Source organism: Rhagoletis zephyria, unplaced genomic scaffold (genome assembly GCF_001687245.7).
Source record: "Rhagoletis zephyria isolate East Lansing unplaced genomic scaffold, Rhagoletis_zephyria_1.1 Rzeph_scaffold_00117, whole genome shotgun sequence".
NCBI lineage: Eukaryota > Metazoa > Arthropoda > Insecta > Diptera > Tephritidae > Rhagoletis > Rhagoletis zephyria.
Window position 1 is genome coordinate 362,624 of NW_016157201.1, and position 23,350 is coordinate 385,973.

Sequence of the window (23,350 nt, forward strand, 5' to 3'; positions counted from 1 at the left end):
TGGTACGGTGCTGACAGCTTGTTGAGTGTAGCTTTTGGGCTTTTACCGTAAATAGGAAGGGCGTAATCAATTTTGGATAGGATTAGCGCTTTTGTAATGTTTATTAGCGTGGTAGGGTGTACGAAGCTTTTCTTTGATGCAAGGTATTTGATTATGTTTAGACTATTTGAAATGCGCTCTCTTAGTTGAGTACAGTGTGGCTTGAAGTTGTATTTGGAGTCTAAAATCAGTCCAAGAACTTTGAGTTCTTGTACCGAACTTATAGTATCATTGGAAACGCCGGGAAAATTCTGTTTCCGGCAAATATGTAAAATTTTGGTTTTTCCAGTAGCAATTGTGGTGTCGGCCGCTGTGGTGTAGTGGTAAACAGTGCGCGCTTCCACTCCGCAACGCCTGGGTTCAAACCCTGGTCAAAGCAACGTCGCAAAAAATATAGAAAAAAGGGTTTTTCTTAACAGCGGTCGTCCCTCGGCAGGCAATGGCAAAACCTCCGAGTATATTTCTGCCATGAAAAACAGCTTCTCATAAAAATACAATCGCCGTTCGGAGTCGGCGTAAAACTGTAGGTCCCTCCGCTTTTTGTGACAACATCAAGGCGCACACCACAAATCGGAGGAGAAGCTCGGCCAAACACTAACATATGTGTAAGCGCCAATCTATTATTATTATTATTATTATAATTGTGGTGCCAGAGACCAGAGACCATGAATTTATTTTCGAAAGTATGCTATCAAAAGTTTCCTCTACAAACGTGATGTCAGAGTTATGCGTGTAAAAAACCACGTCGTCGGCATAGAGTTGACATGCTAAGCTACTTATGTTTTTTGTAAGTTGAGTGATCTCGTCGAATGCTATTATGAATACGCAAGCAGATAGTGGTGATCCCTGTGGGGTACCATTATCAAGAGGATATGTAGAGGAAAGATACCCGTTTACTTTCACCACACATTTCCTGTTTTTGAGAAAGCTTTTAATAAAATTCTTGATTTTTGGGCCGATTTTCCATTTCTCTAGTTGCCTTAAGATAATGTGGGCGCCGATACGGTCAAACGCTTTATGGAAATCGGCGGAAAGTACCGAAAAGTGGTTTTGGACGAGAGGGCTTCTGAAATTAGGTGGTCGAGATGAACTAATGCGTCTATAGTACAACAACCTTTTCTGTAAGCTACTTGATTGGGACTTATACGTTTCGTGATGTTCGCATACCTCATAAGTCTAGAGGCTACGATTTTTTCCATTACTTTTCCAAAGCAAGGGATGAGAGAGATCGGTCTATAATTGTTTGCGTCTCCAGCGGGCTTGTTTGGTTTTAATATGGGACCTATGCACGCAGTTTTCCAATGTTGTGGGTAGTGTCCTTGGTCGAGAATAAGGTTGTAAAGGTTAAGCAATCGATGTTTTACTTCGATGGGTAGTTTTTGGATGATGGGGTATGACACCTTGTCAAGCCCTGGTATTTTACCTTTAACCGATGAGAGTGCGAATTGGAGTTCGGCTAAGTTTATTTTTGCTTCGATTTGCTTGGCGTGTGTCGAGAGCTGTTGATTTGTCTGTTTTTGTTGTCTTCTTGCAGGTATTGCGCTTTGAGTTGGCGGAAAGTATCTGTAAAGTTTGAATCGGAGGAAGCAGACGAAAAGGAAGAAGCGAAATAGTTGGCAATTCCCAGCGGTGTGGTTATCGTTCCGTTAGGAGAGTTAATGCTGGATAGATTGCTTTTGAAAACCAGTGAGCTTCTTAATGTCACTCCAAACGTCACTTGGGTTTGATGTGGGACAGATTTTCGATGTGATCTTTTCAAAGCTTTGTTTTTTAGCCGTTTTTACAGCTCTCTTGAAAAGGGCATTAGCTCTTTTACATGCTAAAAGATTGTGTTCAGAGCGGGAGCGTTTATAATTCTGCCATTCACGCTGTTTCTGCAGACGAAGGGTGGATAAATTGGCATTCCACCAGGGGATCCTTTTTTTGTAATAGCACCGTGTGGTTTGCGGGATAGTAAAACGGGCGGCGCACACTGGGGTATTTTGTATCAAAACTGTCGATTAATTCCGAGGCCTCTCAAACTGATAATTTTTGTGTAGAACACCTCAAAATAAGCCGAAAAAATGTTATAAAAATTATCGATAACTCGTTTAGTTATCGAGATATCTGAAGTTGAAGTTTAAAAAAATCGAAAAAATTTTACCGTTTTATTTTCTTAAAGAATACCTCAAAATAAACCGAAACAATTAAGTAAGAATTATCGATAACTCGATTTGTTATCGAGATATCTCATTTTGAAGTTTTAAACAAATCGATAACTTTTTTGCGTTTTTCTAGACCAGATAATTTTGTTTTTTCAAACTTCTAAAATGAAGTTATCGATAAATCGCCTAGTTAGCGAGATATCGATGGTACAGGTTTTTCTGTATAATACCCTAAAATATGCAGAAAAAATTAAATATTGCGATAATTCGACTATTTATTATATTAAATAAAAACAAAAACATTTCATTATAAATTTCAGTACAAACAATATATTATGCATCATCATTACTATCATCGTCACCATCTTCCTCGTCGGAATCACTGCCATGAGCACTGTTATTGTCCCTGGCATAAGCTTTTGGCAAATTTAAGGATGGAGATTGTAACCTATCCAAAGCTACTTTTGGTAGGCTGTGTAATTTTTTTTCAGGCAATTTTCTCCTGCTTGATATTATTGGATCAGAAGTAATCAGCATCATGTTAAAAACGTCTTGATTCGACTTTTCTCGATCCATTTTTCTGGAATTACTCTCTCTATATTTTTTGAAATTTTTGTTGCTAGCTTCCTGCGCTTCTTCCGATAATTGGCCAATCGGTAACAATGCGTATGCTATTATTTCAGGTCCGTGAATAAAAAATTTATGCAATGTTGGAGGCATATAGTACCACGGATAATGTTCTACAAATATTCTAGCCGTTTCATGTGCATATTCCCGAAACTTATGTACATTTACGTCATGACCACACGAAGCAACAATCAGTATATTATGCATTCGGACTATTAAATTAACGTTGATTTTCGTAATCTCCGCTGATAGTTCCGCATTCTGAAAAAAACGCCTGGCCGTATTTCCGTCATTGGAGCTACCGAATCCGGGTTTTGGACAATCAACAATTAAACCAGTCCTCTCTTTAAATTGCTTTTGAATTTCTGCTTTAGTTTTTTCCACAATTTGCTTTTCGGAGTCTGATCTAGCTTGCCATTTTTGATTGGCAGTTTATATGACAGATGAAGAAGGCACTCAAAAAATCGTATCCATCCATGCAAAATTGATAACCCAAATTGTAAATTATCAGTGTTAATTTCCTTTTTTATCATTTTATCGATTTGGTTGAAATCTTTGCTGGTGGAGCCGCATAAGTAACACTTTTGTGTAGATGTAGTTTCAGTAAGAGCGTTACAAACTTTACCGTCTATCATCGATAATATTAAGCTATGTCTTACTACTACAACTTTCTCACCAAGTTCCACAGTTGAATTATTTAGATGTTTAATTTCTTCGCTGACTATCATGCTCTAGCTTTGACGTAATTGCTGTTTCTTTGATGAACTCCATTTTCAATGGTCTGCAGAATCTGGTAGAAGAAGGGCGAGGATTCTGCCATATAATTTTTTCCCCGCATTCCAACCTTAATGGCACAATTGATGTTATTAACACAGAGGAATCTGTAGCTTCTGTGCCATGAAATGCTTGTTTATATGAGCTATGGCCAGAACTCCCATCGAAGCCCCATTTTGTATATAAACATAATTCAGACAGTTCTTTTTTGTTTAAAGAATCAATCACACTGTTTTGCAGCAGTACTAGGCGTTCAACAGTGTGATTAAGAAGCGCCTGTAAATCAAGTTCGACTGAGGATTCACATACTCCCATACTATCGCTTTTTGGATAACATTGTTTTTTTGCTAACTGGACAGCAGTGTACGAGGTAAACCTTTCTGGAGCAGCCTGTTTCACAATATTATATTGATGCCGCGATAGTCCAGCTTCAACCAAAACAGCTAATGCTTCTTCACTACTCAGTTTGTTGGACACCACCGACTTAAGTAAACTTTTTCTGTATTTATCCGCTCTCGTTGGTGAGCAAGAAGCTACATCATGTACTAACTTAGACGCCCCAATATTACCAGATTCCCTTAACTTCACTTGAGTTGCAAAAGCTAGCATTGATAACGATGTGTTGTCTCTCAAATCCTTGGTTTTTTTGTACTTTGTTTTTGGGCCGGATTCTTCGAAAGCAATCTCTTTGCGACCTCGTTTTAGCTGTTTAGTAAAAAAAGAAATAGAAGAGTCTAACCGATTCCGATGGGTTTTAAAGAAACGTTCTTATTTTCTATGACATCTTGTCCATCGCGTTTTAAATTCGGAGATGAAACGATTCATTGGGGCATTAAAAACAGGAATATCTTCATCTGATGGTCCAGTAAGCTTATTTATTTCTTCCTTTAAATAGTTGAACTTATCTTCAAAATGCTGGAATCCTGAGTTTTGCATTAAGTTTTATAGATGTTGACGAGTGAACATACGCGTGCATGAACTTATCCCTAACAAAATAGATAAAACATTTGTTAACTTTTGAAGTGGAAATAATTTTCCATTTAGCTTTTCACAATTAAATTGACATTCACAATTAAATTGACATTCACTGGCAAAAAACTAACATTGTCTATCGAAAAAAATAAAGTAATAAACCATCACAACAGCGCTGCAGCGTCACAAACAAAAAAAAATTTTAAGTTTGCCTCCGGTGGGATTCGAACATGAGACCTCCGGATTACTAGGCCAGCACCCTACCTTCGTAACCACGACAGGTTGCGATAAAGTTAGATTAAACTGTATTTTAAGTGATTTCATATCTAACGCTTTACGATCTTTACAAATCAGTAATACAACAACGACACAAAACAAATAATAAATATCAATAAGAAAACAAAACAGAAACACAAAACGCCAGCAACACAAAACATGCAAGGAAATTGATCATTTTTGTCCACTGACATTATGAACAAAAAGTTGAATTAATCAAAAGAGCCACAAAAGCGCACCTCAATTTTTTGCAGAAACATCGTCTACAATCCGCAAAATTAAAAAAAAAAAAATCATAGCGCGATATGGTCCGATAATTACCTATATGTCCAACTATATACCACAAATATTCACATTTTGGGGACTTTGAACAAAAAAAATTATTTAAAATATTAAATCACTTTTTTGCTGCAATACTTATATCTGAAAAATAGTTCAATACCTGAAATTGAAGGCTCCATACTCAGATTTAGATTTCACTTGAAAATTTTTTAACGAAAAAACACTTTGATTAACTTGAAATATCAATTTTACAGCGGGCGCAAGCGAATAGAGAATGAAAGTGTAAATTCAAAAACACAATGCAGCTGCACTATACAACTTAGCGCCGTTATTTTTTCGGTTAGTGATGCAGAATTATGGCTAGTTTCTATAGTTATTAAGTATTCGAGTGTTATTTCAAAATAAATTTTTTAATTAATCTACACTTTCGATACCCAATACCCCAGTGTGCGGCGGTGCGAACAATTCTTAGAATTTTTGCTGCTTCTTGGTGAATGTTGCACCGGGCAGCAAAATTGTCCCAGTCCGCGGCTTCTGTCTTGAATTCGCTGATGTGCTTATTCTGAATTTGATTTCCGTAAGAAATGATACTTGTTAGGATCGGGAAGTGATCACTTCCATGCAAGGAGTCTACTACACGCCAGGTGCATTGCGGTGCTAGGGCAGCAGAACAGAAGGTGAGGTCGATGCAGGTGAAGGTGTTGTGGGTTGAGAAATGCGTGGCGGTGCCGTCATTTAGACAAATTAGATTAGAAGCCAGTAACATGTCTTCAACTATTGTCCCTCTTTGATTGGAGTGGGTATCGCCCCAGATTGTGCTCCGTGCGTTGAAGTCCCCTCCTATGATGCAGTTTGTGTTAACCTGTCTTAGCAAGCGCATTAGTTCAGCGGCAGTGAAAACTTGCGTTGGGGGGATGTAGATACAAATGACAGCGAATTTTTGTGTTGTGCTTATCTCTATTGCTACCGCGGAAAAATCGGAACGTATGGGTATTACTCTGTGTGGTATATTTCTCTTAACTAGAATAGCGTTTCCTTGTTTCTTGTTGGTTATTTGCATGTGATTGTGGAAGTAGCCTGCATAGTTTTTGGGTGTATAGGTAGGCTGATTGTAGGGTATGTGAGTTTCATTTAGGAGTAGAATAGAGGGGGAGAAGGAGTTGATGATGATTTCTAGTTGGTGGTAGTTGTTCGTGTACCCATTCATGTTCCATTGTAGAATTGACGTCATATTACTTGAAAAGTTTTAAATGGTTTGTGTTTATGTTGAATAATCTTTCTGTGCTAGTGTTTATTTTTTTGCTGGGAAAGTGTGTTTTTATAAGTTTCGGGGGTAATGAGGACATTTAATTCGGGATACTTGGCATATATTTGGCTGCACGGTGACATTTCGATGTCACTAACTGTAGGGGATGCACAAGGAGTCCGAAGGATTCGATCCGTTGAAGGGACGCTGTTTTTGGATGTGGATGCGTGGTTGTTCTTATGCGGAAGTTTTGGAGAAGAAGTTGTTGGTTTGGAGTTGCTTTTGGCTGTTGATGCTGTTTGGCTAGTTTTGGTAGTTTCCTTAATGGTTGAAGAGTTCAATTTGCTATTCGTTGTATGCGTGTTTGCTGGGTTATTGCTAGTGAGTTGTTGCTTATTGTTTACGTCGGAAGNTTTGCTGGGTTATTGCTGGTGAGTTGTTGCTTGTTGTTTACGTCGGAAAATTTATTGAATTGTGTGTTTGTTTGCTTTAACGGTGTCATCGTCTCATTGTTCTGCGCGTTGGTCGGTATTGTCGATGTTATGTTTGCGTGGCTGGCAATCATCTGTGCCATGGTTGGTGTTGTTTTTTTATTATAATGCTGAATGGTATATGCCGTTGGGTTGCTGTTGTATAATTTCCATGCTTGCCGAGCTGTGCACCTATGTTGAATTTTGGCTTTGTTGACCGCTTTATGCTTAAGGAACGTAGGACATGCAGAGTCAAACGAGGTGTGGGTTTCGTTGGTACAGTTTACACAGTAGCTACGTGTGCATAAGTCATGCGGAGGGGGAAAAGCGCACGTTCTGCATACTTCTGAGTTGCGACACCATTTTTTGGTATGTCCTAGTTTCTGGCAAATATTACATCGCATGGGATTTGGTATATATTCCTGTACTTTGACTCTCTCCCAGCCTATCTTTAGGTAATCAGGTCTACGTATGAGATCAAATGTTACAATTGCAGCACCAGTTGGTATCAGCTTTTCATCGGTTTTCTTCATGATTTTTCTTATGCTGATTACTTTCTCGGAGGCTAATTCTTTTGTTAGTTCTTCTTCAGATATGTCTATGATGTTTCTTGAGAAAATCCTACCTTGAGTGGAATTCAGTCCAACATGGGCTGTGATTTTTACTGGAACACAGTCAACGCGCATGGCTTTCAGAAATGTCTGTGCAGCCTTCAGATTGTTTGCCTTGAGAAGGAGATCGCCGGATTTTAGCGGGGTTACTTCTGTATAGTCACGGGATATGGCTTTGAGACCCTTCTCGATTTGGAAAACGTTGTAGGAAGCAATCGGTCGGTTTTGTTCTGCAGAATTGGCTATTGCGGTGATTACCAGAAAACGTGGTATATGGTCATCATTTTGGTGGGTCTCTGGGAGTAGAGGAAAGTCAGTCGATCGCAATCTTTTGTTTTTGAAAATCGGTGTGTCGAGGTAATGATCAGGGTCCAGGTCCATAAACCTGTTGGTGTTGGGGGGGTCGACCCCGTTCATATTTGAGAGTGTGCGCACTTTCAGTGCTTAGCAACTGAACTGGTTTGTAAAATTGTTGTATTAGTTTATTGTTTTTGAACTTTTGTTGGAGTGCGTTTACGCGAAAAGTTAGGAGTGTGCAGAGCTTCGCTTTGCACGACAAAAAAAAGAAAACTAACACAAAGGCTGCGAGCAAAAGTAGTAATTAAGAAATCGCGACGGTCAACGTTGGTGTTTACGCGGCGATTGCCTGAATGATACTGATATTTAGATTTATTAATTTAAATGGTGAAACATGTTTTATAAATTGATATGACTTCTATTATAAATTATAGAATTGGAGAAGCTTGGCTAAACACTTAGCTAAAAGTACAAGTTGTAGGCATTCGAGTACTCATCATTTGATTTCGACAGAATATTCGGGATAGGAATAAATAAATATTTATTTTCTTTATTCCATACATAATTCTATTTTATTCTTCTAGAGTTGAACCACTTTTTTTTAATTCAACAAGAGCAGTAAGAAGGTATTTCACTTTAAGTTGGTCGGAGCTAATTTTAGAGAACATCATCCAAGATTTTCGTAAACAGAAAATGCATCACTCAGAGCATTATTATTAAGCTAAAGAAAAACAAAAGCGTAAATGTGTATACGTTTTGCAATAAAATTGAGTTATTTTATAATTTAAGTATACTTTTTCTTTTATTCGGTGTGATATACATATTTATGCAGCAATATATGTGATATATTTTGCAATGCAATTAAAATGCTAATCTAGGGTGCAGTACAAATATGAAGCTCTTGAAATATAAAGTGCTCAAATTTTCACGAGACTTTCACCTTGCTATGTACCTAAAATAAATAAATTTACATCAAACAAATTTATACATTTGGGAAATAAATTACTTTTATCTTTTTTTATCTTTTGACATAAGCAAATTGCTTGGAAATGTAAATTCACCCCGATGCACTAAACGAAACTATTCTAATAAATTCTACAGTTTATTTCATTAGTGTTGAAAAGCAACCGTGCGTTTAAGAAATTTTGTGCTACCAAAAATTTCTCCTCTGGAAACTTTATCCCCATAAAGGACTTCACCACAGTTTTTTACTGGTTATACTGAGGCAACACCCTCTTCAAATATATGTGCTTCCTTGTTCCTAAAATTGGACTGGGGTTCCTCAATTCTTCAGGCGTGAGATAGGTTTTAAAAATAGTTAGAGATTAAAATATAATATAAATGACTTGTTGGTTGAGTGGAGGTCTATTGAATTTCATTTCCTTGAACATGAAAATAATGCTATTGTGCACATGGATATCGATTTTGGATAAATAATATTAATTAAATATGAGGAATCTCAATAATGAAACAATATTGTTCAGTATTGCCTCAAGCTAATGCAGGTGCAGAACGTATATTTTCTATTGTAACCGATGCTCGTACAAAAAAGGAAAATAATCAGTCACGATAATCTCAGTTCAATCACATAATACGGTCTTTTCTACAAAACTTGTTGCACTTGTTTTAATTGTAATGAAAGCCATTTAAGAAAACTTAATTATAAAGATATATGTATATAATATATGCAGCATACCAAATGGCACACAATTTTTTGTTTCATTTCGATGTATGAAAAATATATGTAGGGAAAAATTATATTTCCTTAGGGACAACTAGGGATTTTCTTGATATGCTGTTAGGATTTTTAAAAAAATTTATTGGCATCCTTTCTTTTGATTGTCTGGCTTATAATGCACTGGGCGGAACGTAACCAATCGTAAGGATGTGTTGATTTTAGGTTTCCCGCTCGTTACCTTCCGCCCCTCAATTATAGCCATTCCCCGTCATTTCACACAATAGATAGTTAAGTGAACACAAAAGCCGAGATACGGAAGACGAATTAAATGATCCAGCTACCTGGCCGCATAGGGAAATTGTATGGCTTACCTAACAAATTTAAGGACAACAACACAAAGTCAAAAAACATGGAAAACGCATAATAAATAACAAAGTAATATATCATGTATTGCTCATCTTTTTCAGTTGTTACACGGACAATCTTCACGTCAAATAAGGAAAAATAATGGTAGATACATGAGCGCTATTTCATGCACGTACAATGGCTGAAATTAATTTCCTCGTTTTTAAGGTAAATAAGTACTAAATAAATATGATCGTTATTTTAAAGATCATATATAATTCTTGTTAGATTAATGGCACCGATATAAGTCAAATGCCGGAAGATAAAGTGGTTCAAATGTTCCTTACTGCTGGCGAACCGTTGCTAGTAGAAATGCAGCGCAAATCAAGCATAACTCCAAACTGTAGTGCGCTCGAAACTACTGCCAATTCAGATTATAGTGAAAAGGACTGCAAAGACGTAAATGCTAAAATGGCTGGAATGGCAATTGCTACAACTCTTAAACCGAAAACAGGAGAATCAGTGAAATTTGATGCAGATTTAACCTCAACAGTAAAGTTGGTTGTAGCCATAAAAACTTCGGAAGCGACAGCGACGATAGAAAGTGCTTCACGAGATAGTAAATCGACTCAAACTGATAATAATTATTTTATCTATGACAACTCGAAGGATAGAGCTGAGCATTATATTGAGCATGAGCACAATTTACTGGAACATTGTTTGGCACCTGAAATCGATATCGAAGTGAGTGTACTGTTGCGCTGTGGTTAAATTTCTTAATTTTACTTAACGACTATCGTACTTTTTGTAGGAAATAACATTGAGAAAGTCAGACAGCAATGAACGCTTGGGACTAATTGTTTGCTATAATGGTTGTGCTAACAATGGTGCCTTGTCTAATTCTGATGACAATGATGCGTGCACTGAGGTATACATCAGTGGTATTCAACCTGACAGTGTGGCTGGACGTGATGGTCGCTTGCGTCAAGGAGATCAAATACTACAAATAAATGGAAAATATATAAAAAACAAGGAAGAAACCGAACTACTCATTGCCGAAAATAATAACGCTGTAACTCTGCTCGTTAGCCGATATCTTTTCACGGTAAGTTGTAAATATGTATGTTATTCACATTGTTTAGCGAGTTTACTTGGGATGATTTTGCAATCTCTCACAAGATCTCTCATTGAATCTCACCTCTATCACAAGAAATATGTACATATATACCAAGGTTCTCAAGGTACTACGGCGAAGCGTCATTCAAAACAAATGTAAGAAGGTAATGTAAGATCGTAGCTACGTTACGAAAAACGAAAATCGACATGCTGCAACCCTTGCGGAAAAATGTGCAGCATTGCCAGGTATCAGTTGTTTTTCGAACTCAGCTGTATGAAGGAAAACAAAGTGGAAAGGAATTAAAAAAAACACTCATCATGTGCTCGTTTATAGTAAAATTGATTAATTTTAAATATTTTGAGGAAAATTATGGATTCTGATGTATTTCCAGTTATAGCAGCGGAGTAAGAGCGCGCTATGGCAATGGACTCACATAGGTATGCGGAGCTGCCGGGCATGGTAACCATGGGCGCATCTATGTCAGCTTCTGGTTGCATTGTTCAACCACAAGCCAGAACTCCTATGCCTGCAGAACTGGTTCCCAATCCAGTTAGGTAGATTGTGGATCCAGTTAATACAATAACAGCTTCTTCCAAGCCATTGAAAACATGCATTTTGTTAGGTCCACCACCTGTTGCGCTTGCTTCTGCCTTCGGCCACGCTTAGGGATTATAACTCTTACTAAGTAGAATTCTCCTTTCTGTTGCCGGAGAAGAGGGGCTTGTGCATGTCAAGGGTATACAATATTTCTTGTGCATATCACAGTATTTTTGCCCCGAACCCACATCGAAATTTGCAAAAAAGTGAGTAGTGCAAACCGAATTTATTAATAATTTGAAACATATATTTTAAATAAAGGTTTAATCCTTTGATTACACGTGTATGTTAAAGTTTTCGGATTCGGGTTATGCGTTTGGACACAACAACCGAAAATCATTGTAAAAATAATTAAACCGGACACAAGTTTCGCGATAATGGGCAATAAAGATTCTTTTTAGCTCGTTTATATAAAGCAGTGGATAAAAATATACGTATATGCGAAAGGCAAATTAATCTGTTTAAATAAACACCACTAATATTTCCTGCAAACACATCGATTTACATCTTTTATCTCGCCTCCGACACAGAATTGTTTTCGTACAAAATTACGCAAAAAAGCTTACTCGTTCGTTTTTAGGCATGCCATTGTTACGAATTTCGAAAGTTCGAAGATACGATTCGGATTGCAGCATACCATTCCTACGATTCCTAGAAAAATCCGAATGCAAAAGTTTTGCAGAATAGGGGTGATTGTCAAGTTTCGCACTGTAAGAGTATATAATATACCTTCGATACCGATTTTGGCGGGATAGTGCTGATTTTGAGGAAATTGTCCCGCTAATATTTTATTAAAGTCGGGATGTATAACTCAATATAAGGGAGCCATAAACATATCCAGCATCCTTATTTTCTATGATCTTTGGTTATGTTTTTTTCTGTCAAACTAGTACCCTCGCTATATTGCAGTCTATCATTATTTTCTTAAATTTTTAAAGGTTTTTGAAGTTATTTGCTACGTTTTTTTTTAATGAAACGATTCTAACATGAATTTAATGAAATCATAAAAAATAATACTAATTACCTCAAACAATGACTGATATGAAAAATATTGGCTTTAGATTCAGTGGGAAATATAAATAGGTAAGAGACATTTTAGCATGCTTTGGCTAATCCCCTTTCGATTATTTAATGTTTATTATTTTATATTAAAAATGTAGCTTGTTATCTAACAATTACTACGTTTATACGCACGTATTATTTGCAAATAACAATTTGCAAACTGGTAAACTTTGCCGTATACACGCTGAGTTAATTTTTTTATTTGCAAATAACTAAATCACGCAAATAAGTATTGATTAGTGGTACTACTTGCAAATAAGCGCAAGAAGCCGCCATTATTAGGTTTATTTTCTTTTTCGATGGTCATATTGTTGCCTTTTTATAATCAGGCAATATTAAAAAAGAATTTTTCACCATCGAATAAACAGGGAGCTAGGTATTTGCAAATAGTTTACGTATAAACGTAGTAAATTACCATGTAGTCGAATTTCGACGAAAGTTTCATAAATTTTTCTACATTCTTAATTAGATTTCTGAGTATGTTGTATGTTGAGTTGTTGTAAACTAGGCATAAGGCGATTCGTGTTTATACCATGAGTGGCAGAGTTATGGGTCTTAAGGCATGACCTCTCAGGACACGATCTTATAAATAGTTAGCGGAATAAAAGACATTTGATATTTGATAGCTAGAAGGCCGGACGTGTTTTAATAACCACTTAGCCTTCTGAATATTTCAGTACACAGATATCGCCTCCACCAGGAAATGTCCCCAGCGAGCAATGGTGTGGGTTTGATTTACGAACTTTAAAGAAACAGGCTGGAGCCTAAAACGGCAGCGACATTACTTTTTATAAAATATAATACTCAAGTTTTTAAATTCAAGTACTATATAAAATAAAGGTTATTAAAAATTCATTTTTATTTTACCTAATTTATTTCTTAAAAAATACTTGACATCCGCCTCCATAGATGTTAGCTTTTAGACATCCGCATCCGCATTTGAATCCACGGATGTCTAAAACTCCACATTAGCAACATTCCTAATCCATGCGTATGAGCATACATATCACCAGTTTGCTGGAACGAGAAAGCCCAAAATATCAAATCTGCAAGAAAACGGCTTTGACCCGACCCTAAGATGAGCAAAATGCGCCTAAGTAAGCCCATTTTGAGTTTCAGCATCCAAATCTTCCACGGTTATTGAGACATTCGATCTGAAAATCCGTGACCTCTTGCGGGAATGCTTTTTGAGCATGATACCTGAAAATCGTTTAGCTTAGTCGCAATTGGTAGAATAAAAATTTATTTTTATCGGAACAAGATCGAAAATTTTCCATTTTATCAAAGTGGTATCCGTAGTTTCTAATTGCATGTTGGTATCTTAACTTGTAAAAAACGTGCTACAACAACAACCCACGGAATTTGCATGCTGATGCTGAAAAATTTGGGTCCTGCGTCAGCCACTCAACGCTACTAGAAGGTATAGAGGCCTCTCTCTCACAGGGACCTAAACGCCGAATTATCTGAGTGGTCGACACTCGTCATTAATCTTTAGAGACAATTCGATCAAACCTAGGAAAATAAAACAGGGGGTTCCCCAGGGTGGTGTTCTTTCCCCACTACTGTTCAACTTTTATATCTCTAAGCTCCTTCAACCACCAGAGGGAGTCTCGATTGTCTCTTATGCTGACAATTGTTCGATAATGGCGTCTGGAAATGGAATTGATGATTTGTGCTCGAAAGTAAACGGTTATCTCGACGAGCTTTCTAGCTTCTTCACTGCACGGAGCCTAACCTCTCCCTTACAAAATCCTCAGCAACGCTTTTCACCACTTGGACGAAGGAGGCCAGACTGCAACTGGGTATTCACGTCGATGACGAACCAATTCCTCAAGTCGCTAGCCGACAGCACCTGGGGCAAAGACAAAAAAACGTTGTTGGCAACGCCTGTGTGGTCGCCGGGAACTAGTAGTTCGCAGTGCATGAAGCTGCAGACCTGCCAAAGCACGGCACTCAGGACAGCGACAGGATGCCTTCTGATGTCGCCGCAACATCACCTGCACGACGAGGCTCACATGCTCCCGATTGAGGAGCATAACACAATGCTCTGCAAGCAATTCCTAGTAGGGTGTCACCGTCGTGGGCACCCGAACACACATCTGCTTGCGGAAGAACTCGCGCCACGACACGTCAGAAGGCATCTATATGAACTGCCGGACGAAGTCCAGAGGTTCATAGAACAACCTTACCGACAGGCCTTGATCGGCATTCACAGAGTCTCCAGTTATATAGACTCTCGACCTATGAATGCCGTCCTAGGCACACAACCACCAGACATTGATGGGACAGAGCTTCGTCTGCCTCGAGAGACTCTGACCACAATAGCCCAACTTCGCTCTGGCTACTGCAGCAGGTTAGAACTAATACCAGAGCAGAATAAATGCAGATGCGCCAAATGAATGCCCGGCATGCGGAGAGACACCCCATGGCTTGCAGCATCTCTCCGCATGCCCACTGAACCCCACCCTGCCAACGCCTCTGTCCTTATGGACAGACCCATCGAGGTTGCACGCTTCCTGGGTCTACCGCTAGTAGAGCTTAACGACAACGATTGAGGAACCTACCGATCTGGGCGGGGTTGTTGTAGCCGCTACAACAACAACAATAACAACGACAAGCGTCCCAAAATCTTAGAACGAGTGGCTATAAAATGGTTTACTACGAATTTAGATGTTATGGCTATGAACTCGTGCTATTTGTAGGCCTCGTATCCTACAAGGAATGCCAAATTGGTAATCGTACATAGTAAGAGGCTCACTTTCTACATTCCCATTTTATATATTAACCTTCTAATATACCTATCTTAAACTATATACTAACATGAACGAACGTATGAAAACAAAGGCGTTAGCTCTGTCGGGTCGGTCGACCCCATTGAGCCTGCACGCTTCTTGGGGCTTCCGTTAGTTGAGCTCGACGACAACAACTGAGATATTAACCGATCTGGACGGGGTTGTTGTAGCCGCTACAACAACAACAACGTATGAAAACAAATCGACACGTGCCTGTATAAAAACGGTATAATAATTCAAATCTGTCCCAGTAGGTTAAGTTAGCCAAAGTGTTGCCTGTTCTAAGTGTTTCCTCAGGGGGTTTGCCCTGAATTAAAATAAATAATACAAAAACAAATGCTAAAAATGTACTTTCAAGATCTTATTTAGAGGACAAAGCTGCCATCAAAACTTATTTTAGTTCCTTCAGTTTACCAAAGAGTGATTGTTTTCGTGATAATTATTAATTGTGTTAATTATTAAGCAAAGTGGAAATGAGGCAATTTGTAAGAGATTTAAGCCACAATCAACAAACAATATGGCGCCTTAATTGTTTTACACAACATAAAATGACTGTCAGTCGTTACTGTTTAACTCAGTATTTGATTTAATATGACTCCCAGAAAAATAGATATCTGCGATATACAGGACATATACAATGGCGAATATATAAATAGGGAAGGGGCATTCTAGCATACTTTGGCTATTTCCCTTCCGATTATTTAATACTAGGTTTTTTTTATGAAAGTGTAGCAAGTAATTTAACAAAAATCATGTGTATGTCAAAATTTCAATCTGTACAAAGATTCATCAAAATTGTAAGGTTTTTAATGACATGTAATCGAAAGATCGCCATGTAATGAGTTGGTAAACTAAAACTGTTTACACCTGAGTTTAAGTATTACTTAGTTCTCCAGCCGCTTTTATGCATGCATTATGATGTACGATCTTTGACTCTTGAAGTAAAACTCTTGAATTGAATCTTGTGACAAAAATGATTTTATTTCGGCTCAACGCCGTCTTTTACAATCTTTTTTACAATCTAAATTCTTATTTCTATGGGTAACCTATTTTGCATTTACATTTTTATGCACATATGGTATATGTGCGCTGACCCACATATGTATGCTCGGTAACCTGATCTTGTTCTTGCAGTAGCAAGCATCAAGTGTACTTCATGCGGCGCCGTACGCTAAACGATAGTGCTAGCCGTGACGAGTGTTCCGAATGTGGCATCAAGTGCACTGGTAAGTATGCCACACAGGAAGATCACAACAAACACGCCGACTCAGCAATATGAACCGCATGTGCTAAGTGTAGTAGTTATTTGCATGCTCGCAATGATTACAATCTTATTCTTAATTATTTTGTTGATATTGTGTTACCTAGGGTTAGATTTTATTACTCCTATCATTAACTAAATTATTGTTGTGTACAGTTATTTTTTTTTATTTTTCAGAATGATACTATTTTAACCAGTTGTCTATCTATTAAGGGCCTTCGAATAGTAAATCTAATTTCTTTTTGTTGCCCACTTTTACATAACCGTGATCATTCACAGTAAAATTTGCTTTATTTACTTTTGTTCGTTTTTGTCTCGCCCTCATTTTACTTTCATTTAAGTTTGTAGCAGCATTGTCGTGTGCAAACTTGAGTTTAATTTTCAATTCGTTCATATAATTGTCGTATGTCATATATTTTTTCATTGGCGCTTATTATATGATTCGGTAATGCACATAGTTTGCCGAATACAAGTTCAAAGGGGGATACCTTGTTGTTGTTGTTGTAGCGGCTACTAAGCCCCGCTCGAGTCGGTTCATCCGTCAACGTTGTCGTCAATTTCAGCTAGGGGGAGGCCCAGGAAGTGTGGGACTTCCACAGGGTCTGTCCATAGGGACAGGGTCGTCAGCTGAGTGGGGTTCTCAGGGCACGTGAAGAGGTGCCGGGAGTTATGTGGCGACTCTCCACATGTTGGGCATTGGTTGGGCACATCCTCATTGATTCTACTCAGGTAAGAGTTTAGCCTGCTGCAAGTTGACTTGGTCGTCTAGTGGATATAACAAAAGCCGCAAATATCCGGCTCGAAGGACCATGATTAACTCAGAGAAAGGGGAGACCAGTATGTTTGCATGTATGTATTTATATAAAAAAAATATTTATTTGTTCAAAAATGGTGGGTAGGCACTGTGGCCAATGATAAAGTTTGTTTACCACCTCCGCATGGTTGTAAGCCATGCAGAGTCCGCAAACTGCTCCGGAAGGAGTGTCCGGAGGATGCATCAGACTAGGCCGAGCATACTTTGAAGTGCCATCTAATCAAAACTTAAGAAAGTTCAATTACATGGCAGTTGAGAAGTGCATGTGTAAAAATTTCATAACTTGCATAAAGGAAATTTTTGCACATGCAGCAGTACATAGCATGTATTTAGGCGCCTGGTGTTAGCAGACGCGCCTAAACAGCTTTTTTGTATTAAGCTGAATTCGGGATAATGCATCAGCATTAGTGTTCATCTTTCCTTCCTTATATATGATCTGAAAATCATAGTTCATTAAATCTACTCTTATTCTGGTCATCTTGGACGAAGGATTATTGTGTTTGAACAAGCTTATCAGTGGTCTATGATTTGTGTATACTGTGAATTTGTGCCGTACAGATAAGGCTTAAAATGGTTTATACCCCAATGAATTGCCAATAACTCTTTCTATTACTGGTTTGTTCAATTCATATTTATTTAGGCACTTGCTTGCATATGCAATAGGTTTATCTTTTCCAACATCACCTTGTGATAGATAGATAGATAGATAGATGAGTAGGGTATTGTGCCCCGAGCTTATAACAGCACTGAATCTAGACCCAGAGACTCCAAAAATTTTAGAATGGTTCCCGGGGCAGGGAGTGTATGTGCTTTTCACTTGGCCATATATGTCCTAGGCACCTCTCCCTTCTTCGTGAAACGGCCTCATACTCCAGGAGAAGGTGCACTGATGTCTCTTTGGGCGGAGGCACAGAAGCGACATAAGTCGCTTGACCAGATCCCCAGATTAAACAAGTGGCCTCTGAGCCTACATTGACCCGTCAAAATACCTGTTACAATTCATAGCCTCACCTTGGGGAGGTTTATAAGTAGCCTGTATCGCTTTGGATTGTACCCCACCTAATAGGCTCTTGGCTTGACGAAGTCCCGAGATGCTGCGCCAATGCTGTTCCCTCAGTTTGTTGTTTTCCTTTCTGAGAGCCTCCTTTATCATGCTGGGACCCACCGCAAAGAAGGGCTCCGGTCCTATCGGCGTCTAGGCAGCCGCCAGCCTGGCCAGCTGATCGGCCACTTCGTTACCCTCGACACCCATATGACCTGGTACACATATTAGTTGTATGGTGTTGTGCACAGCAAGGGCGTTCAACTTCTCGATGCACTCCAAGACCAAAGAGGATATGACCTCGAAGGATGTCAGAGCCATAAGTGCCGCCTGATTATCGCTTAGTATAAGTATCCTGTTCCTTCGATAATTTCTGCGAAGGTTAATCTCTGCGCATAGACTGATTGCATAGACTTCTGGGACTGGGAAAGTCCTCAAGGGGACTGAAAGTTTCAGCCTAGGACCGTATACTCCTGCTCCAATACCATCAGGGGTTTTGGAGCCATCCGTGTATCACCGTAGAGTGCTCGCCTGGACATGTCCCTCCAATATAGGCGTGCTCCAAGTCACGTTTCTGTATAAATTTACTTTGAAGTTTCTTTCAAAGACCACTTCTCTGTGCATATCATCCCTGGGGAACAGCACTAATGGCAGCGGGGAGCCTATCTTGTCCCTGTTCCTGGATGATAGCACTTTATCTTTTACAAAACCCTCTCGCAAAGTTTAAGAGCGTTCATTTATAATAATAAATAAATAAATAAATAAAATAATAAAAATAATAAATAAATAAAAAAAATAAAATAAATTAATATGTAGTGGCTCCAGTTCAAGGACTACCTCCAGCGCTGCCGTCGGACATGTGCGCATAGCTCCCATGATGCAAACACAGGCCAGACGTTGAATCTTGGTAAGAGACTGTCTTGTCGTTGCCAGAGGAGTCCTGGATACCCAAGCCACCGCTCCATAAGTTACTGTTGGCCGTACAATCATGGTGTACATCCATCTTAGGATCCTTGGGGTGCACCCCCAGGTCTTCCCTGCTACACGTTTGCACACCATCAGCGCTCTCGTAGCCTTGGAACAACATGAGTCCTCCACAGAAGTTTTGAGTCCAGGATAACACCCGGATACTTAACCTCTGTGACGACATTGACCGCGACCCCATCCAATGCTAGGTTCCTCAGCCCCTTTAGAGCTCTTTTCCTGGTAAATGGGATAATGGCTGTCTTAGAGGGGTTAATATTAAGGCCAACCTCAACACAACACCTAAAACCTCTTTGAACTATGTCGCAGAGGGTACTCGCGAACTTCCCCCTAGCAATAATCACTATGTCATCCACGTACCTTTGGCAGCGGACGCCATTGTCAGTGAGTTTCTGCAGGATTTCGTCCACAACTAAACTCCACAGGAGAGGAGATGCACGCCTCCCTGCGGGCAACCTTTTGTTGTTCGAAGTTGTACTCCGCTGCCACAGACTTCAGTTTCAGCAATCCCGGCATGTAGCAGCCTGGCTATCCATTTGCGTATGGTTGGCTGCACATTTCGTTTCTCAAGTCCCCGACCGACGCCCACATGAGATATGTTGTCGAAATCCCCCTCTATATCAAGGAAGGCGCAAAGCACTGTTTCTCCATACTCCAGGGCACTCTGTATATCCGTGGTCAGCACATACAGAGCAGTACCTCTTTCAGAGTGTTAGACCTGATTTCATGGTCGATAACCTTCTCCAGTGCGTTTACCATAAAGTAGGTGAGACTTATCGGCCTGAATGATCTAGTTAGGGAGCAATCCCTGTTACCTATTTTCGGTATAAAGTTAACCCGCTCCCTTTGCCACACCTCGAGAATGTGGGCCAGCGCGAGACTTTCCCTCATTATGTCGACAAGGTGTGGAAGTGGGAGCTCCTCACCCTGCTTTAACAGCACTNTTTGCCACACCTCGAGAATGTGGGCCAGCGCGAGACTGTCCCTCATTATGTCGACAAGGTGTGGAAGTGGGAGCTCCTCACCCTGCTTAAACAGCACTGGACTGATGCCATCCACCCCGGGGCTTTCTATCGTTCAAAATAATACAAGGGCCATCGTACTGATCGTTGGTTTAATAGGCATTTATCCAGCTTCCAGTCTGATGGGGATGGCCTGACAGCGTGGAACACCGCATCCCAGGTTGGCGGAATGGCATCAGGAAAGTGGGCAGATAGCAGGGCAAGTGCTCTTTCCTTCTCGTTGCCTGAATAAGTGCGGTCTGGTAGTCTAATGGCTAGCCTGGTTCCTGTGCTGTCTNAAGTGCTCTTTCCTTTTCGTCGCCTGAATAAGTGCGGTCTGGTAGCCTAATGGCTAGCCTGGTTCCTGTGCTGTCTTTCGCCAAGGCTTTGTGCAATCCAGCAGCCGCAGGGGTAGATGAGATGGTCTAACAGAAGGACCTGAAGCTGCTAGGCTTCGCTTTTATAATCGCCTTACTGTATGTTGTTAGACTGGCTGAATACTCGTCCCAGTTCCCCGTGCGCTTGGCTCGATTGAAGAGTCTGTGCACCTCCTTCCTGAGTGCTGAGAGCTCTCNACTCGTCCCAGTTCCCCGTGCGGTTGGCTCGATTGAAGAGTCTGCGCACCTCCTTCCTGAGTACTGAGAGCTCTGTGACCACCAAGTAGGCTGAGAGCCCCCCTTCGGCTTAGACACGGGACAGCTAGAGTTAAAGGTATCCAGTATGGTGCCATTCAGCTCATTTATTTTGTATTCTACCTCCATACAGTCGACCTCTCCATATTTTACCCTCAAGCTAGGCAGTTTAGCCCTGAGTAGCTCATTGTACTTAGCCCTGTTGTTGTTGTTGTAGCAGCATACAAATTCCCCAAAGACTTTTTGGGGAGTGTTGCTGGAGTGACAGTCCTTGGCCAGATATAAATCTGGGTCGTTCCGGTTACGTAGACCCGACTGTCGTGGGAACGGTACTTAGCCCAGTCGGTTTTCCTGGTGTTCCTCTTTATACAATCTGTCATGACCTCAGCTCCCAGTAAAAATCGGATAATCCTGTGATCAGACAGGGAGGTCTCTGGTGAGACCCGCCACTGGCTGATCAGAGGGCTGGATAATCCGTTGCTGAGAGTGATATCAAGTACTTCATCTCCAACCCTAGTAACAAATGTTGGACTATGACCGACATTGTGTATACAAAGGTCTTCACTCATAATGTATTCTAAAAGGCACTCATCCCTACGGTTTGTGTCCATGCTGCCCCACTCCACGTTGTGGGCGTTCGCATCACAGCCTAGGATGATCGGAATACTTTTCTTTTGACAGAATTCCACCAGCTGCTGTACCTCTAGGGGTACGGTGACGTTGTCCCCCGCGAAATAGGCTGCAGCAGAGACGACCTCCGTGCTTCTGCCGTGTATTGACAACGTCGTCTGAACTGCTACAAAATCCTGTGTAAAAAACTCTGTAATGCAGAAATAATCAATGTCTTTCTTCAACACTACACACGCTCTGGGCCTCTCACTAGCGGGGTCCCAAATTACCTTATTGCAGTTATTATTGAGGCCCTAACCTGGCCTCTGTAGGTCCACGGCTCTTGGACTAGTATGATGCCCAGGTCCTCTGTGGCAAACCTGCTCGCGATGACCGCCGAGGTAGCCACAGCGTGATGCTGGTTGACCTGAGCTACTGCCAATTGCGGTGTACTCATCCAGATTCGAGAGCTGCGAATCGCCCTCGCTACGCCTGTCGAGCTCAAGCCAGCTGCTAGCAGTTCCTGGGTGGTAGGCACATAAGCGGCCTGGCTGGTGGAGTCGCCTGACCCGGAGGCCCTAGCAGCAACTGGTGGCTTAATCTGGGCTGGTGCCTTGTTTGATTTAACTTTTTTTTCGAGAAATTCGTCTTTAAATTGGCATTTTTGTTTACAATTACTCTAAAATTTCAAACTGTGTTTACGAATATGGATTTAAAAACCAACAACAAAATACACACAGCTTGCTGTTTTTTTGCTCTGGTGCTATCACCTGTCCAATGTGCTGTGGTGTGTGGCAATCTCCAAATTTTATGAAGAGAGAAGAACTCGTGAGGCGAAATTAGGCAAAAAAAAATATTCCTGATTTTATGAAGGATTGTATATTCAACATAAGAAACTCTAAATACGAAGGCTTCCAGGAGAATGTTGTAAAAGTAGAGAAGTTCTTCAAGATCGAAGTGAAGTTGATCCCTTCAAAGGAATCCCTTGCAGTTCAGCTCCCTTCGGGTGCTATGCACTGCATTGTGCCTGGTCGAAATCTGAGTCTGGAGATAATCCATTGAGAACAACTTCTACTTCAAAAGTAGTCGGATATTTTCATAATGTTTCCCTGCCTAGGAATGTTTGTAACAAATTTTGCGGAGCAAAAATCCCGAGCACAAAGTAAAAAGTTATGGAAAAGAATTGTACAATTGCGTGATGTTTCAACTGAATATTTAATATGTATGTATGTATATATGTTCTGCTCTCACAAAAGTTTGAAAAATATATATCCCAAATAAAGACGCTGTTTCAGGGCTAATAAATGTAGGATCATTGGAAAAGATTTTGTGGAAAAAATTGGGAAAATTATTTCATGTTCCGTATTCGGCTGCTATAAATATGGTCACCATAGCCATGTTCCGAGCTTCCTCTGCAGTCTTCCCCTGCTCCAGGTAGCGAAGGTACCACTTGACACCAGAGCCGCCCAAACCAGCGCGGTGGTGGTCGTCAAGAGCGCCCGGCTGACCCGATGGGGGTAGTGAAGGAGGTCTGCACCTGCGCCGCTTCTTCTTCTGGGTCTCACCCCTATTGCGAATGTCGACTAGCAGTAGATTAGCGACTATTAAGCGTTTATCGATTATCGATGCTGTTGTGAGTGTCGCTTAGTCGCTCAATTAGCGACTGGGAATACTTTTT

The 23,350-nt window shown here is 40.2% G+C and overlaps 1 protein-coding gene across 5 annotated transcripts in view; it reads left to right on the top strand.

The window, feature by feature from the left end:
- Positions 1-23,350, top strand: part of Slip1 (SLo interacting protein 1) — a 76,934-nt gene that overhangs the window by 13,569 nt on the left and 40,015 nt on the right. For all 5 annotated transcript variants that reach the window (XM_017634914.1, XM_017634934.1, XM_017634940.1 and 2 more), the window contains exons 2-4: positions 9,884-9,989; positions 10,050-10,505; positions 10,573-10,866. In XM_017634914.1, the coding sequence (XP_017490403.1) occupies positions 9,960-9,989; positions 10,050-10,505; positions 10,573-10,866 (780 nt within the window). In that variant the 5' untranslated portion in view covers positions 9,884-9,959. The remainder of the gene's footprint in view (positions 1-9,883; positions 9,990-10,049; positions 10,506-10,572; positions 10,867-23,350) is intronic.